The 13,224-nt window shown below is 39.4% G+C and overlaps 1 protein-coding gene across 2 annotated transcripts in view; it reads left to right on the plus strand.

Annotated features, from left to right (window-relative positions):
* Positions 1 to 330: 330 nt before the first annotated feature.
* LOC121856056 (enolase-phosphatase E1-like) overlaps positions 331 to 13,224 on the plus strand; it is a 17,676-nt gene continuing 4,782 nt past the window's right edge. The window contains exons 1-3 of one of the 2 annotated variants that reach the window (XM_042351331.1): positions 331 to 519; positions 5,250 to 5,351; positions 10,439 to 10,638. In XM_042351331.1, coding sequence (XP_042207265.1) covers positions 421 to 519; positions 5,250 to 5,351; positions 10,439 to 10,638 — 401 coding nt within the window. In that variant the 5' untranslated portion in view covers positions 331 to 420. The remainder of the gene's footprint in view (positions 520 to 5,249; positions 5,352 to 10,438; positions 10,639 to 13,224) is intronic. The other variant, XM_042351332.1, reaches the window with a different exon arrangement.

Here is a 13,224-nt window from a genome sequence, read left to right on the forward strand (position 1 = left end):
TTCCTCCCTGCCACGTAGCCGCCATGGCAACTCCAAACAAACACCTAACGCGCCTGAATCAAGCCTAATGTTTTTAATACATCTTTTTAAATGTACTAATAAACTCATATTTATTTTGCTTGATGTAATATGGTTGAATATACTACCATATACACGCCCACACACGTCTTGCTCCATTCCAAATGTTCCCTCTTCCATTAAAAAGTTATTCCCGTTATTTGAAAAGTTATTCACTTGAGAATAATAAAATATAGAATTATATATATAAATGAGGATCTAGAAAACGAACTATTACATTTTGGATTTTATTTTACCAATGGCTAGCGCCCGTCAGCGGCATCTCACCAAATAAGCTTGTGCGTGGCCCATCTAGCTATCCTCAACATCGACATTACACGTCGCCTCTTATATAATCCTAAAATGAAAAGGAGACAGGTAGATCTGCCTAGCATCGTGAAGGATGTAAATGTGATCATGGTAGATATAGAAGGCACAACGACCTCCATTAACTTCGTTAAGGTGAGTTTAGCTGGACGGGACAACAGGTGCATCAGCTGTCTGGTGGGAGGGGGAGGAACACCGCCAACACTGACGTAAGCGCCCACCATTTACGATTTGGTTCAGTTTGTCTATTGCCTTTAGCTCGGCCTAATAGCTAGTTCCTCCTACTTTACTGCTACTAGCCACGCCTGTATGCTATTATTAGCATCTCTTCTGTCTATTAGTACTATACTGTGCGAACCATATTTGCTTACTATTATGAGCCACGCCTTTATGCTATTAGCCCCAAGGTCTGCTGTTAATAGCCTTGCCTGTCTACTGGTACTGTATTAGCCCTGTCTTCACTATAACGAGCCACGACTGTCTACTACTGTTAGCCTATCCTGTCTATTGTTACACTATTTATGCCTGTCTACTATTGCTAGCCTAGCCTCTATTAACCTAGCTCTCCCTATCTCACTTTTCAACTACCATCCCCTCCAGTCCTGTCTACGATATCCTGTCATCCCCTGTGAACTAGCCCCTTCTGTTTAATATCCTGTCTACCAATCCCTCCTGTCTACCATCAAAATTATGAACTATAACATTTTTATTATATAAATGTAAAATTAATTATAAACTCCAGAAAATGTCAAATAATTGTAAAACATCACTAAAAATAAAATTTAAATGTAAACTCTGCCTAAAAAATGAAAATTAATTGAGTAGGTCATACGGGGTGAATTTAATTTAAAATTGTCCATAAGAGGTCAAAATTAATTATTAATTGAGAATGAGGGTGAAAATGAGTTATTATTTGGGTCATGGATGATAATAATCTTACCAATAATAATGATACCAATAATAGTAATAATAATACTGATACCAATAATAATAATAATAATTTCAGTATCATCCTCTATTTATTACATTTTTTTTTAGTTATAGATACAGTACTCACTTCGTGTCCCAAGGGGCGTCGGTTCGATCTCGGGGCACTCCCAGTCTACCCAGTTGTAAATGGGTACCAAACTTTATAATTTGGGGAAGTAAAGGCAGTCAAACAATACTGGCCATACTACCTCCTTGCTTACCAAATATTTAACCTCTTCGCCACTGATCGGTTAGGTTAGGTTCGGTCTCAATTGTTGGACCTGTGGTTTTTTGTTGTATATTTACGAAGAAATAAAATGAAATATGATGCGAATTTTGAGGTGTGAAGGTTAGGCGAAGTTGTTATACTGTATTATGTATATCTGTCGTCATTCATTCCTTTAGCTTCTATCTGTTGTCCTGTATATTGCGAGTATATGCTGTTTATTTTATGTTTTATTCATTGTACACATGCCATTTATATCTAACGGACACCTCGATACACCGGACTTTCCTCTCTATATTGTCCGGTTAAATAGAGGTTTCACCATTGTATGTTATTTTTTTTTCAGTCACTACGTCATCTGTTTCCGGGTAAATGACTACTAAAGCCTAACGTCAGCACAGGGAGTGGCGGATATGATAAAAATTTTACCTTGTTTCCGGGAATTACTGGCTTAATACTTTTAGTTGTGTGTGTGTGTGATATTCTGGAGTTAATGGTTTCCTTACTAATTGTCTCTAGGTTCAGTAGTTATAAAAATAAACAGTAAAAACACTAGGCTAGACTATTGAAGCGTAGTGTTTACTTTTTAATAGCAGTTTTAAAATATATTATCTTAGTTATATAGTTTATAATTTTAGACTATTTGAACTCTACTTTTTAAAACCTTAATCAAAGGAGTTTTATATATGAAAAATAAATGATTACTGTGTCGATGTCCTTAAATGAAATATATGTACTGTACAGTGCTTTGATGGTGTTCGCGCCTTCCTTTATGAAATTTCACGTACTGTACCCAGAATATGTGCTATAAGCCTACTGTATTATATTCCTAGCACATACACATAACTGTAAACCACATTATGTACTTTGTGTGCTTCATTTCCGGTAAATAAATGCAGGCAGTCAAACCGCATCACGGAGATCCATTAAAACGTGATGTGTGTTTTATGCAGTATTTCCGCCTGTAAGTTTATACGTTACAGGTCAAGAAATACAGTTAGTCATAAAATACAGGAGAATGTGCTGTACTGGTGGTCTGTGTGTTATTTCCTCAAGGGGGCCTAAGAACGTAAATATCAAGGGACTTTGTAAACACCTGCAGGCTCTTTGGCCCTAGATACGATAACTCTCAATTATCTTTAATTTTTAACAGCATTTTGTAAATTATGTATTTTTTCTATTAGTTACAGTTTGGATATAGAGTTTTTGTAGTTGTGAGTTATAATATAGTTACTTTAATTGCCACCAGGGGTTTTAAACAGCGTTCGTTTGTCATAATTTCAAGAAACGACAAACCTTTTCTTAGCATTTCCAGTACTGTACTTCTTTAAACTGGAGATTAATCTATTTAAAAAAATTCTCGTGATGGTAAAGAATAAATTATTTTTTTGTGTTTTGTCTCAACCAGTGTGAGAGATGGGGTGAGGAAAGTTCCACACAAGAGAACCTTTGGCCAGACAGATCAATAAACTGAATCCCCCTATGAATGTTGTATAAACACTCTTCCTCATTCCAAGGTAGAAATGTCACACGTGGAAAGAACAAAAAAAAGAAGAAATAATAAACACTTGCGACAAAACCCATGACCCTCCAGGCTTTTACGCCCTCAATGCATGAGCCCTTAACTCATGAGACATAAAGGTAAGCATGAACTTAGCATGCTTCCCAGTTGGGCGCTGTAGGCGCTTCTGCGCTTCACCTTGCACAGGATGTAGGGGGGTGCCCAATAAAAGAAAAGCATGTGTCATAAAGGCAAGCATGAACTCCGCATGCTTCCCAGGTGGGCACTGTAAACGCTTCTGCACTTCACCTTGCACAGGTTGTAAGGGGGTGCCCAATAAACTAGCCTCCTCCGGGGCAATCTAAAAAAAAAAAAAATCTCGGCTTCCTTTATGAAAGATATTTTGTCCACACACTTAAAAGAAAATGTATATCTTTCACACGTATAGACTCTCACAGATTAAGTACACACGCACTCTCACACACTCACTCTCTCTCGCACACAAAAGATACACCCAGACACACACGTACACGTATCCTCCCAAACATACAAACTCAAATGTAGACGAGCTCTCTCTCTCTCTCTCTCTCTCTCTCTCTCTCTCTCTCTCTCTCTCTCTCACACACACACACACACACACACATATATATATATATATATATATATATATATATATATATATATATATATATATATATATATATATATATATATATATATATATATATATATACATACACTCACAAAATCAAAACAATAACCCCATTTTGTTTGTGTGTGGTAAATGAATGTAACAAGCAAGAAGGTCTCATGTGATGGCGGCGTCGTGTGTGTATGTGTGGGGGGTGGAGAGCGATGACCTGGGTCCACATCTACCTGAAGATTTTAAGAATTATACCCAAACTGGTTATCTTAAACACCAAGATGATATACCAAAAATAACATTAATATTACTCTTAAACTCTTTACCTTAATTATTATTATTATTATTATTATTATTATTACTAATATTATTATTATTACTATTATTATTTATATTATTATTTATATTATTATTATTAGACTACAGAACATTACGTGATGATAGTAGCATCCTGTATGTCTGTCTGTACCCAGGGCTGAGATTAGTTACTCATGCCTCGGTTCACTGTCCTATAACCTCACTTTTCCGGACCTCATTATACACTGCTCGAGGCCTTAGATCACGCTGGGTGCGTCATTGAACACCGAGGCCTCATTCAACACAGTTCCAGACGTTATTTGTTACAGTTTGCGACCTCTATTCATTCTCTTCGTAGCCTCATTTGCCTTTATTCCATTCTTCTTTAAATTCTCTCAATACTCGATTTAACATTGTTAGTTTATGTTTATTTATTCCTGGCGGTATATAGGTTAGGTAGGTATTTTTTTACTTGATTTAACCTGATGTATGTCTATTAGTGGTACCTAGGAGAGAGAGAGAGTCACCTTTCATACGAATATATAGTCAAATATACAGTACACACAGTCACAGGTTATAACTAGGTAAGACTCTATGCTGACCCCTCCTCCACCACCCCTTCCACATTCTTAGCGGTGCAGCATAAAAAGAGCGTAAACTTGTTCCGCCGTTACTCGAATCTAGCAAATACCGCTCAAGTATAGCGGCTCTGATACCTCCGCCCCCACCACACACACACACACTCTTGTCATACAATTTTTATGATTTTTACGGCATATTATTTGCTTTTTCTTTTTTAACTATATTGGGATCATTTTCGTCTGCTGGTATTTCGGTATTAAGAATATTAAGTTGAAAATCATCTCTCTTCTCATCTCTCTCACTCAAAACTAAAATCATAACCCACTTTGCTGTAGACTTGGAAAAAGAAGACAAACTGGTGAAAGTGTGACCAATCATTTTAGTAGAGCGGTTTTCTCCAACAGGAATTTATGTAATCGAGTTTTATCCTGTGGAAATTTGCCACCGTGAGAGGAAATCTGTCTGTCACCTTGTTAACCGGATGTATGTATGTATGTATATGCTGATAACTTCGTGTTTTCTTGTTTCCTATGTGGTTATCAGCATATACATGGATCACGCGCACCTACTGTACGTTGATTTATTTGCATGTATGTATGTACCTCTTCTCACACACTACCTAATACCATATCCCTTTGGCTGGACAGGAGGAACTGTTCCCATACGTGCGTCGAGAGGTAAGGAATTACTTACATGACACCTGGGACACTAATGACACCGGGGATGATGTACTCGCCCTCACACAACAGGTAGGTGGATCTCGTTCCATTGAGTATGTTATAATTTATGTGTTCGTGAGTGTAAATATTTGTTGATGTGAAGATGTTCCGATAAAGGTGTGAAAATAATGTTTCTGGGTGAAGTACCTAAAGCAAAAGAACATCAACAATATCCCGATATATATTTACGCTCTGGCCAAGACAAAAATAACTTTGAAACTGATTCAAACAATACTGAAATGAATAAGCATACAAAGTTGTTTCACTGACCCAGAAAATTGTAAAATGGTGACTGTTCTTAAGACGTGAAGAGAGAGAGAGAAAAAAGAGACAATGGTGTATTTATTATAGGAGGGAGAACGATAAAGGACAAACAGAAGAGGGCCAAAAGAGTATTGACAATATGATATTCTTGATCCCGCATTCATTCACTTATTACATTAAACTTCAAACAGGTCGTTATGTCCATCAATTAATGTCAGTTTCAAAATTACAATCATAAACCAAGTTGAGACAGAATACCATCAGCTTGCTCATATCGACTGATGGAGTTGACCTGCGAGAGATGACTAGACAAACACCCGGCAGAACAAGAAGTCGGGACGGTGTACTGATACGTGACATATAAACAGATGATTTTTTTTTTGTGTGTTTGACTCCAAATCGTTTCGACCCTAAATAGATGAAGATAAGGTAATCCAAATGTGTCTTATCATTGTTAAATTTACCAAAATATGTCCTGAGCTGTCATTAATGGGGCCATGAGTTAGTAAGTGCTGGCTGGCTGTGTTTGGTCAAGACTCGACCCTGACATTTATTCACCATAAATATTATATCAACACACCTGAACACCTTCTACCACACACACACACATAGACGTGTTTAGTTCACGGGCGTTTCCTTGTAAGACCGGAAGTTTATCTGTAAGACAATTTTTCTTGGTATAGTCTCTCTAAAAGCAATAGTGACTAATTGGAAGGAGAGGCAGGGAGGGAGGATAGGGAGAAGGAGGAGGAGGAGGAGGGGAAGGAGATGTAGGAGAAGGATAAAAAGAAGGAGGAGGAGGGGACAGGTACAATCTTAGACGATTATCCACAGATCAAGGTGTGGTGAGAGGTCATGGTTTACGGGGTAGCTGAGGTCACCCTTTTTTCTTTTCTTTTTTCATTTATCGGGCACCCCCCCCCCCTCCACCCCCAAAAAAAACTAAGGTGAAGCGTAGAAGCGTTTACAGCGCCCAACTGGGAAGCATGCTAAGTTCATGCTTGCCTTATGTCTCATGAGTTAAGGGCGTAGAAGCCTGAAGAGTCGAGGGCGTAGTCTGGTTAGGTTAGGTTCCCTTGGGAGACAACCCGATCATCCTGGGTCATATACCAGGTCACAGGTCAAGGTAGAAGAACTTATCTCTGGGAACGACTAAAATCCCTTTTTGGACCAAAACCTAACCTAACCTAACCTTAGTGGAGAGGTCACAAGCATACTAAAACGGGCCCCAGTTGACCTTTGACGTGATGGTGACGTCATGCAAGGCTTCCCACACCCCAGGGTAAGGAGAGAGTGTTGTTGTTATGCCCCGCCGCTGCCCTGTCATCCTGTTTTGTGTTTGTGTTTGTCATCTCTGATGGTCGTCAAGATGTGAGAGTATTATGTGTTAGTATCCCCCTCTCTCTCTCTCTCTCTCTCTCTCTCTCTCTCTACACACACACACACACACACACACACACGGACGGACGGACGGGAGATGGGGGGGTTGGGTCGGGCTGAACTCTTAACACTTATTGATTATCTATATTATTATTTATTCAGTTTATCTCCGCTGTACACACATACACCTCCAGTTGTACCTGATGCACCCCACCATCACGCCCCTCTTCCCTCCCTCCCCCTCCCTCTAGTGGGTGTTTGGGCGTCTGTGTGATGACTGACTTTTTACCTTTTATGAGCGATGGAGAGAGAGAGAGAGAGAGAGAGAGAGAGAGAGAGAGAGAGAGAGAGAGGAAGTGTTCGTATGTATGTGTGGTGTACGTGTATATGTATGCATGGAGGATGTGTGTGTGGGGGGTGGGGGGCGCCCTTACCGTTAGCCTGTAGGTGTAAGGTAAGGAGGCGTGACTCTCTCCTCCCCCCACACACAAAATAACTTGTATTTAAAAGTTTCCATCACCAGACGCTCTCTTTTTATGATTTCATTTTCTCTAACATTTCGTTCACCTTCAAGCTTAAAATATTACAACTGGAATAAATCGTTTTTTACTTTGTATTTATTTTTTACTTTTTTCCATCAATTTGATTTTTATATTTAAGAAAACACCTTAATGCCTTTTTTCTCATAACCTAACCTAGCCTACTGTAATGTAGCAGAACTTAATCTAACCTAACCTAATCTAACCTCAACATAACCTAACCTAATCTAACCTCAACATAACCTAATCTAATCTAACCTCAACATAACCTAACCTAATCTAACCTCAACATAACCTAATCTAATCTAACCTCAACATAACCTAACCTAATCTAACCTCAACATAACCTAACCTAATCTAACCTCAACATAACCTAACCTAATCTAACCTCAACATAACCTAACCTAATCTAACCTCAACATAACCTAACCTAATCTAACCTCAACATAACCTAACCTAATCTAACCTCAACATAACCTAACCTAATCTAACCTCAACATAACCTAATCTAATCTAACCTCAACATAACCTAACCTAAGCTAATGTAACAGAACGTAACATAACCTAAGCTTAACCTAACCTAATCTAACCTCAACATAACCTAACCTAAGCTAATGTAACAGAACGTAACCTAACCTAACCTAATCTAACCTAAACGCCCAAATGAAACCCAATGATAGAGTAGATTAAGGCATGATAGAGTATTTTGAGACATGATAGAATAGATCTAAACAAATTTTTCGAATGGTCTGAACAATGGCAGATGAAATTCAACGTGGACAAATGTAAAGTACTCAGTATAGGAGATGTAAACAGGGAAACCAGTTACCAGATGAAAAACGATGGTGTTAAATCTGAGTGGGGCTGTGTAACCAGTGGAGTGCCCCAGGGGTCAGTACTAGGCCCACTCTTGTTCATAATCTACATAAACGATCTAGATACTGGGATCAGCAGTGACATAAGCAAGTTTGCGGATGACATCAAAATAGGGCGGCAGATTAATTCAGGGCAGGATGCAGATGCACTACAGGAGGATTTAAATAAACTGCAGGGGTGGTCAGAAAAATGGCAAATGAAATTCAACACCAGCAAGTGCAGTGTACTTAATATTGGAAGAACAAATACTGTCAATGTATACAGCCTTAACAACATCAACCGAGAGAAGTCGACTTGTGAAAGAGACTTAGGGGTACTTGTAAGCCCGGACCTACAGCCTAGAAAACAGTGCGTTAATGTTCGAAATAAGGCAAACAGAGTATTAGGTTTTATATCCAGAAGTGTAAGTAATAAGAGTGCAGAGGTCTTATTGCAACTATATCTTGCGCTAGTCAGGCCGCACCTCGATTATGCGGTTCAGTTCTGGTGCCCTTATTATAGAATGGATATCAATTCACTGGAGTCGGTGCAGCGAACAATGACGAAAATGATTCCGGGAATTAGAAACCTTCCATATCAAGATAGGTTAAAGAAACTAAACTTGCATTCCCTAGAAAGACGAAGAGTGCGGGGAGATATGATAGAAGTATTTAAGTGGGTGAAAGGAATCAATAAAGGGGATATAGATAAAGTTCTTATAATATCCGAGCAGGATAGGACTCGTAGCAACGGATTTAAGTTGGATAAGTTTAGGTTTAGGAGGGAGATAGGAAGAAACTGCTTCACAAATAGGGTGGTGGACGAGTGGAACAAGCTTAGCAACTTTATAGTAAGTGCTGGAACGCTGGAAAGTTTTAAAAGGAGGCTGGATAGACTCATGGATGATAGAGTGGTAGTAACTCTCGACAGGAGCTGCCATGCACAGGCCAACCGGCATATTGTAGACTCCTTATTTTCTTATGTTCTTATGATAGAGTAGATTAAATGCATGATAGAGTAGATAAAGTCATGATAGAGTAGATTAAAAACATGATGGACTAACGAGCATTAAGACTCCCCCTTATTGATGTTAATTCAGGGCTGGATGCATATCTTCAAGAATCTCTGGCCGGATATCCGTCCGGCCACTGAGCCATTCCCCTCTCTCATATGTGTGTTACCCAAGCTTGTGTTTTACCCCACACCCCTCCGAGGCCCCTTCAGGGACCCAGGACACCCAACTAGCAGCGTTCGTATCTTGGCTTTGACTTTGGTTTCAGTTTGATATGTATGTATACATGTATGTATGTATGTATGTATGTAGGTCGGTTGGTCGGTCGGTCGGTCGGTCGGTCGGTCGGTCGGTAGGTAGGTAGGTAGGTAGGTAGGTAGGTAGGTAGGTAGGTAGGTAGGTAGGTAGGTAGGTAGGTAGGTAGGTAGGTAGGTAGGGTAGGTAGGTAGGTAGTAGGTAGGTAGGTAGGTAGGTAGGTCGGTAGGTAGGTCGGTAGGTAGGTAGGTAGGTAGGTAGGTCGGTAGGTAGGTAAATTGCGAGCGAATTCGTTGTATATCCACCAGTCACGTCTGTTTAAGGTGTGTGCAAGTTTCCTCACAGCTGTTATCGTAAATCTGGACGCTTTTCGATCGTATTTTTTCTCTGATATTTTAATCATAAAGCTAAGCCGTGGAGGTGATAACAGTGATCCATTGATAACAGGAGAGAAATGCCGTTGTTATGATAAATTTACTGTTGATCTGTTGTCAGTGCCTGTATGTATATCCGTTGTTGTCATGTGTATGTATTAATAGGCGCGTCTTTTTTTTACCCTTTATTCTCTCATCTCTCTCTTCCTTTTCTCTTTTTTTTTTGTCTTGTCTCTTTTCCTTTTTTTCCGTATCTTATCTGTATCTCTCGTTGGCTTTCTTCTCTTTGTTTTTCTCTTTTTTCTTCATCTCTCTTTTCCTTTCTTCTCTATCTCTCTGTTTCCTGTTCCTTTATATCTCTCCTTTTCTTCACCCTATACCTCTGTGTGTGTGTTGGTACTCCCGAAGGAAAGCTTTCTATTCGATTTGTACCTACAGGTTATGGAAGACGTGGCAGAAGGTGTAGCGGGGAGCAAGCCACTGCCTGCTGGGGGTGAGAGCGAGAGAGAGGATCTGATCGCCGCCCTGGTCACCAATATCCTGGGTATGATGGACGCCGACAGGAAAGTCACGCCCCTCAAAACTCTACAGGGACATATGTGGAGGAAAGCTTACCGCGACGGCACCATCACTGGCCAGTAAGTATAGTCCACCTTTCCTGGTTTCTCACCTGTTTGATCTTAATTAGGGAGAGTTATAAAGGTGATTTAGGTTAGGTTAGGTTAGGGCCAATTGGGATTAGGTTAGGTTAGTTTAGATTGGGTTATGCTAGGTTAGGATAGGCTAGATTAAGTTAGGTTAGGATAGGCAAGGTTAAGTTAGGTTAGGCGAGGCTAGTTTAGGGCCTATTGGGGCTAGGTTAGGTTAGGGCTTATTACAAAAGAACATAAGAAAATAAGGAGTTTGCAATAGGCCGGTTGGCTTGTGCATGGCAGCTCCTGTCTAGAGTTACAACCATTCTCTATCGTCCATGAATCTATCTAGCCTCCTTTTAAAACTTTCCGGCGTCCCAGCACTTACTACAAAGTTGCTAAGCTTGTTCCACTCGTCCACCACCCTATTTGTGAACCAGTTTCTTCCCATCTCCCTCCTACCTAAACTTATCCAACTTAAATCCGTTGCTAAGAGTCCTATCCTGCTCGGATATTATAAGAACTTTATATTTCCTTTATTGATTCCTTTCACCCACTTAAATACTTCTATCATATCTCCCCGCACTCTTCGTCTTTCTAGGAAATGCATGTTTAGTTTCTTTAACCTATCTTGATATGGAAGGTTTCTAAGTCCCGGAATCATTTTCGTCATTCTTCGCTGCACCGACTCCAGTGAGTTGATATCCATTCTATAATAAGGGCACCAGAACTGAACAGCATAATTGAGGTGCGGCCTGACTAGCGCAAGATATAGTTGCAATAAGACCTCTGCACTCTTATTACTTACACTTCTAGATATAAAACCTAATACTCTGTTTGCCTTATTTCGAACATTAACGCACTGTTTTCTAGGCCGAAGGTCCGGGCTTACACGTTCCCTTAAGTCTCTTTCACAAGTCGACTTCTCTAGGTTGATGTTGTTAAGCTGTATACATTGACAGTATTTGTTCTTCCAATATTCAGTACGCTGCACTTGCTGCAGGTGTTGAATTTCATTTGCCATTTTTCTGACCACTCCTGCAGTTTATTTAAATTCTCCTATAGTGCATTTGCATGCTGCCCTGAATTAATCTGCCGCCCTACTTTGGTGTCATCCGCAAACTTGCTTATGTCACTGCTGATCCCAGTATCTAGATCGTTTATGTAGATTATGAACAAGAGTGGGCCCAGCACTGACCCCTGGGGAACCCCACTAGTTACACAGTTCAGATTTTAGATCATCTACGCTGACCCTCTGTGTTCTATCGGTGAGCCATGATTTTATCGAATTTAAAACTTTCCCTTCGATACCATGAGCCTAGGGTCCATTTGACGACTCACCCGTTATTGACTTATATAGACCCAAGGTCCAGGACCTGGACTATCACGTGATAATCTTGTTTACAAAATGATCCCACATGATAACTGGTATTTTATTGTGGTGTTTTATATGATAACAATTGTCTGTGATCTTTAATGATTGTCTTAGAATTGTATAAAGTTATATCCTGATCGATGTTTATTGTATACACCTTTGTGAAATAAACATACACACACACACACACACACACACACACACACACACACACCATGTCTTTGTATGTAATAAGTCATTTTTGTCTAATGTATATTTTCAGTCTTCGGGTTGCAAAACTTTTTCAATAATCCGTTAATTATTATTATTTTTATTATTTTTATTATTATTATTATTATTATTATTATTATTATTATTATTATTATTATTATTATCACACACACACACACACACACACACACGTACATACATAGTGATAGACCTGGTTTTTAACAGTAGAAAGAACCTATTATGCTTTGCTGGCTTACAGTGTAAATTGATGGGGTGTAAGGAATAGTGGCTTCAAGGCTTGGGTAGTGTAGTGTAGGTAGGGTATAGTGGCGTGGTGTAGGGTATAGTGGCGTGGTGTTGGATATAGTGGTTGGGTAGTGTAGAAATGGGAGTGGAGACAGCGATTCACCGTGTAAGGTATCATATGTTTACAAACTTTACATAACAAAGCTCGCTGGTAGCCTAGTCGGATAGGGGGTGGGTGACACACACACACACATATACACACACACACATACATACACATACATACATACATACATACATACATACATACATACATACATACCTTCATCCTATGATAACTAAAGACTAATGAATAAAAAAAATAAAAAATAATAATCTCTACTCACGAATAGGCTAAAGTACCAAACGTTTCTCTATTGGGTATTAATGACCAGCTTTTAAGGACCTATTGGAGTTCAGTTTCTATCGAGAGTATTAATATTTGACGATTTTTAAGTACATTTAACAATTCTGGCATTTAGGATCTAGGAGGGAAAGGTTGGTGAGTGTTTTGATAGTTGCGTTAAGTAAGGATAAATCTAGGTAAGGTTAACATTATCCTGGGCATCAACGGTACTAGATTAACATTATCCAGGGCATCAGCGGTACTAGATTAACATCTTGGGCATCAGCGGTACTAGATTAACATTATCCAGGGCATCAGCGGTACTAGATTAACATCCTGGGCATCAATGGTACAAGATTAACATTATTCTGGGCAT

The sequence above is a fragment of the Homarus americanus genome, unplaced genomic scaffold (genome assembly GCF_018991925.1).
Source record: "Homarus americanus isolate GMGI-L3 unplaced genomic scaffold, GMGI_Hamer_2.0 scaffold11628, whole genome shotgun sequence".
Lineage (NCBI taxonomy): Eukaryota > Metazoa > Arthropoda > Malacostraca > Decapoda > Nephropidae > Homarus > Homarus americanus.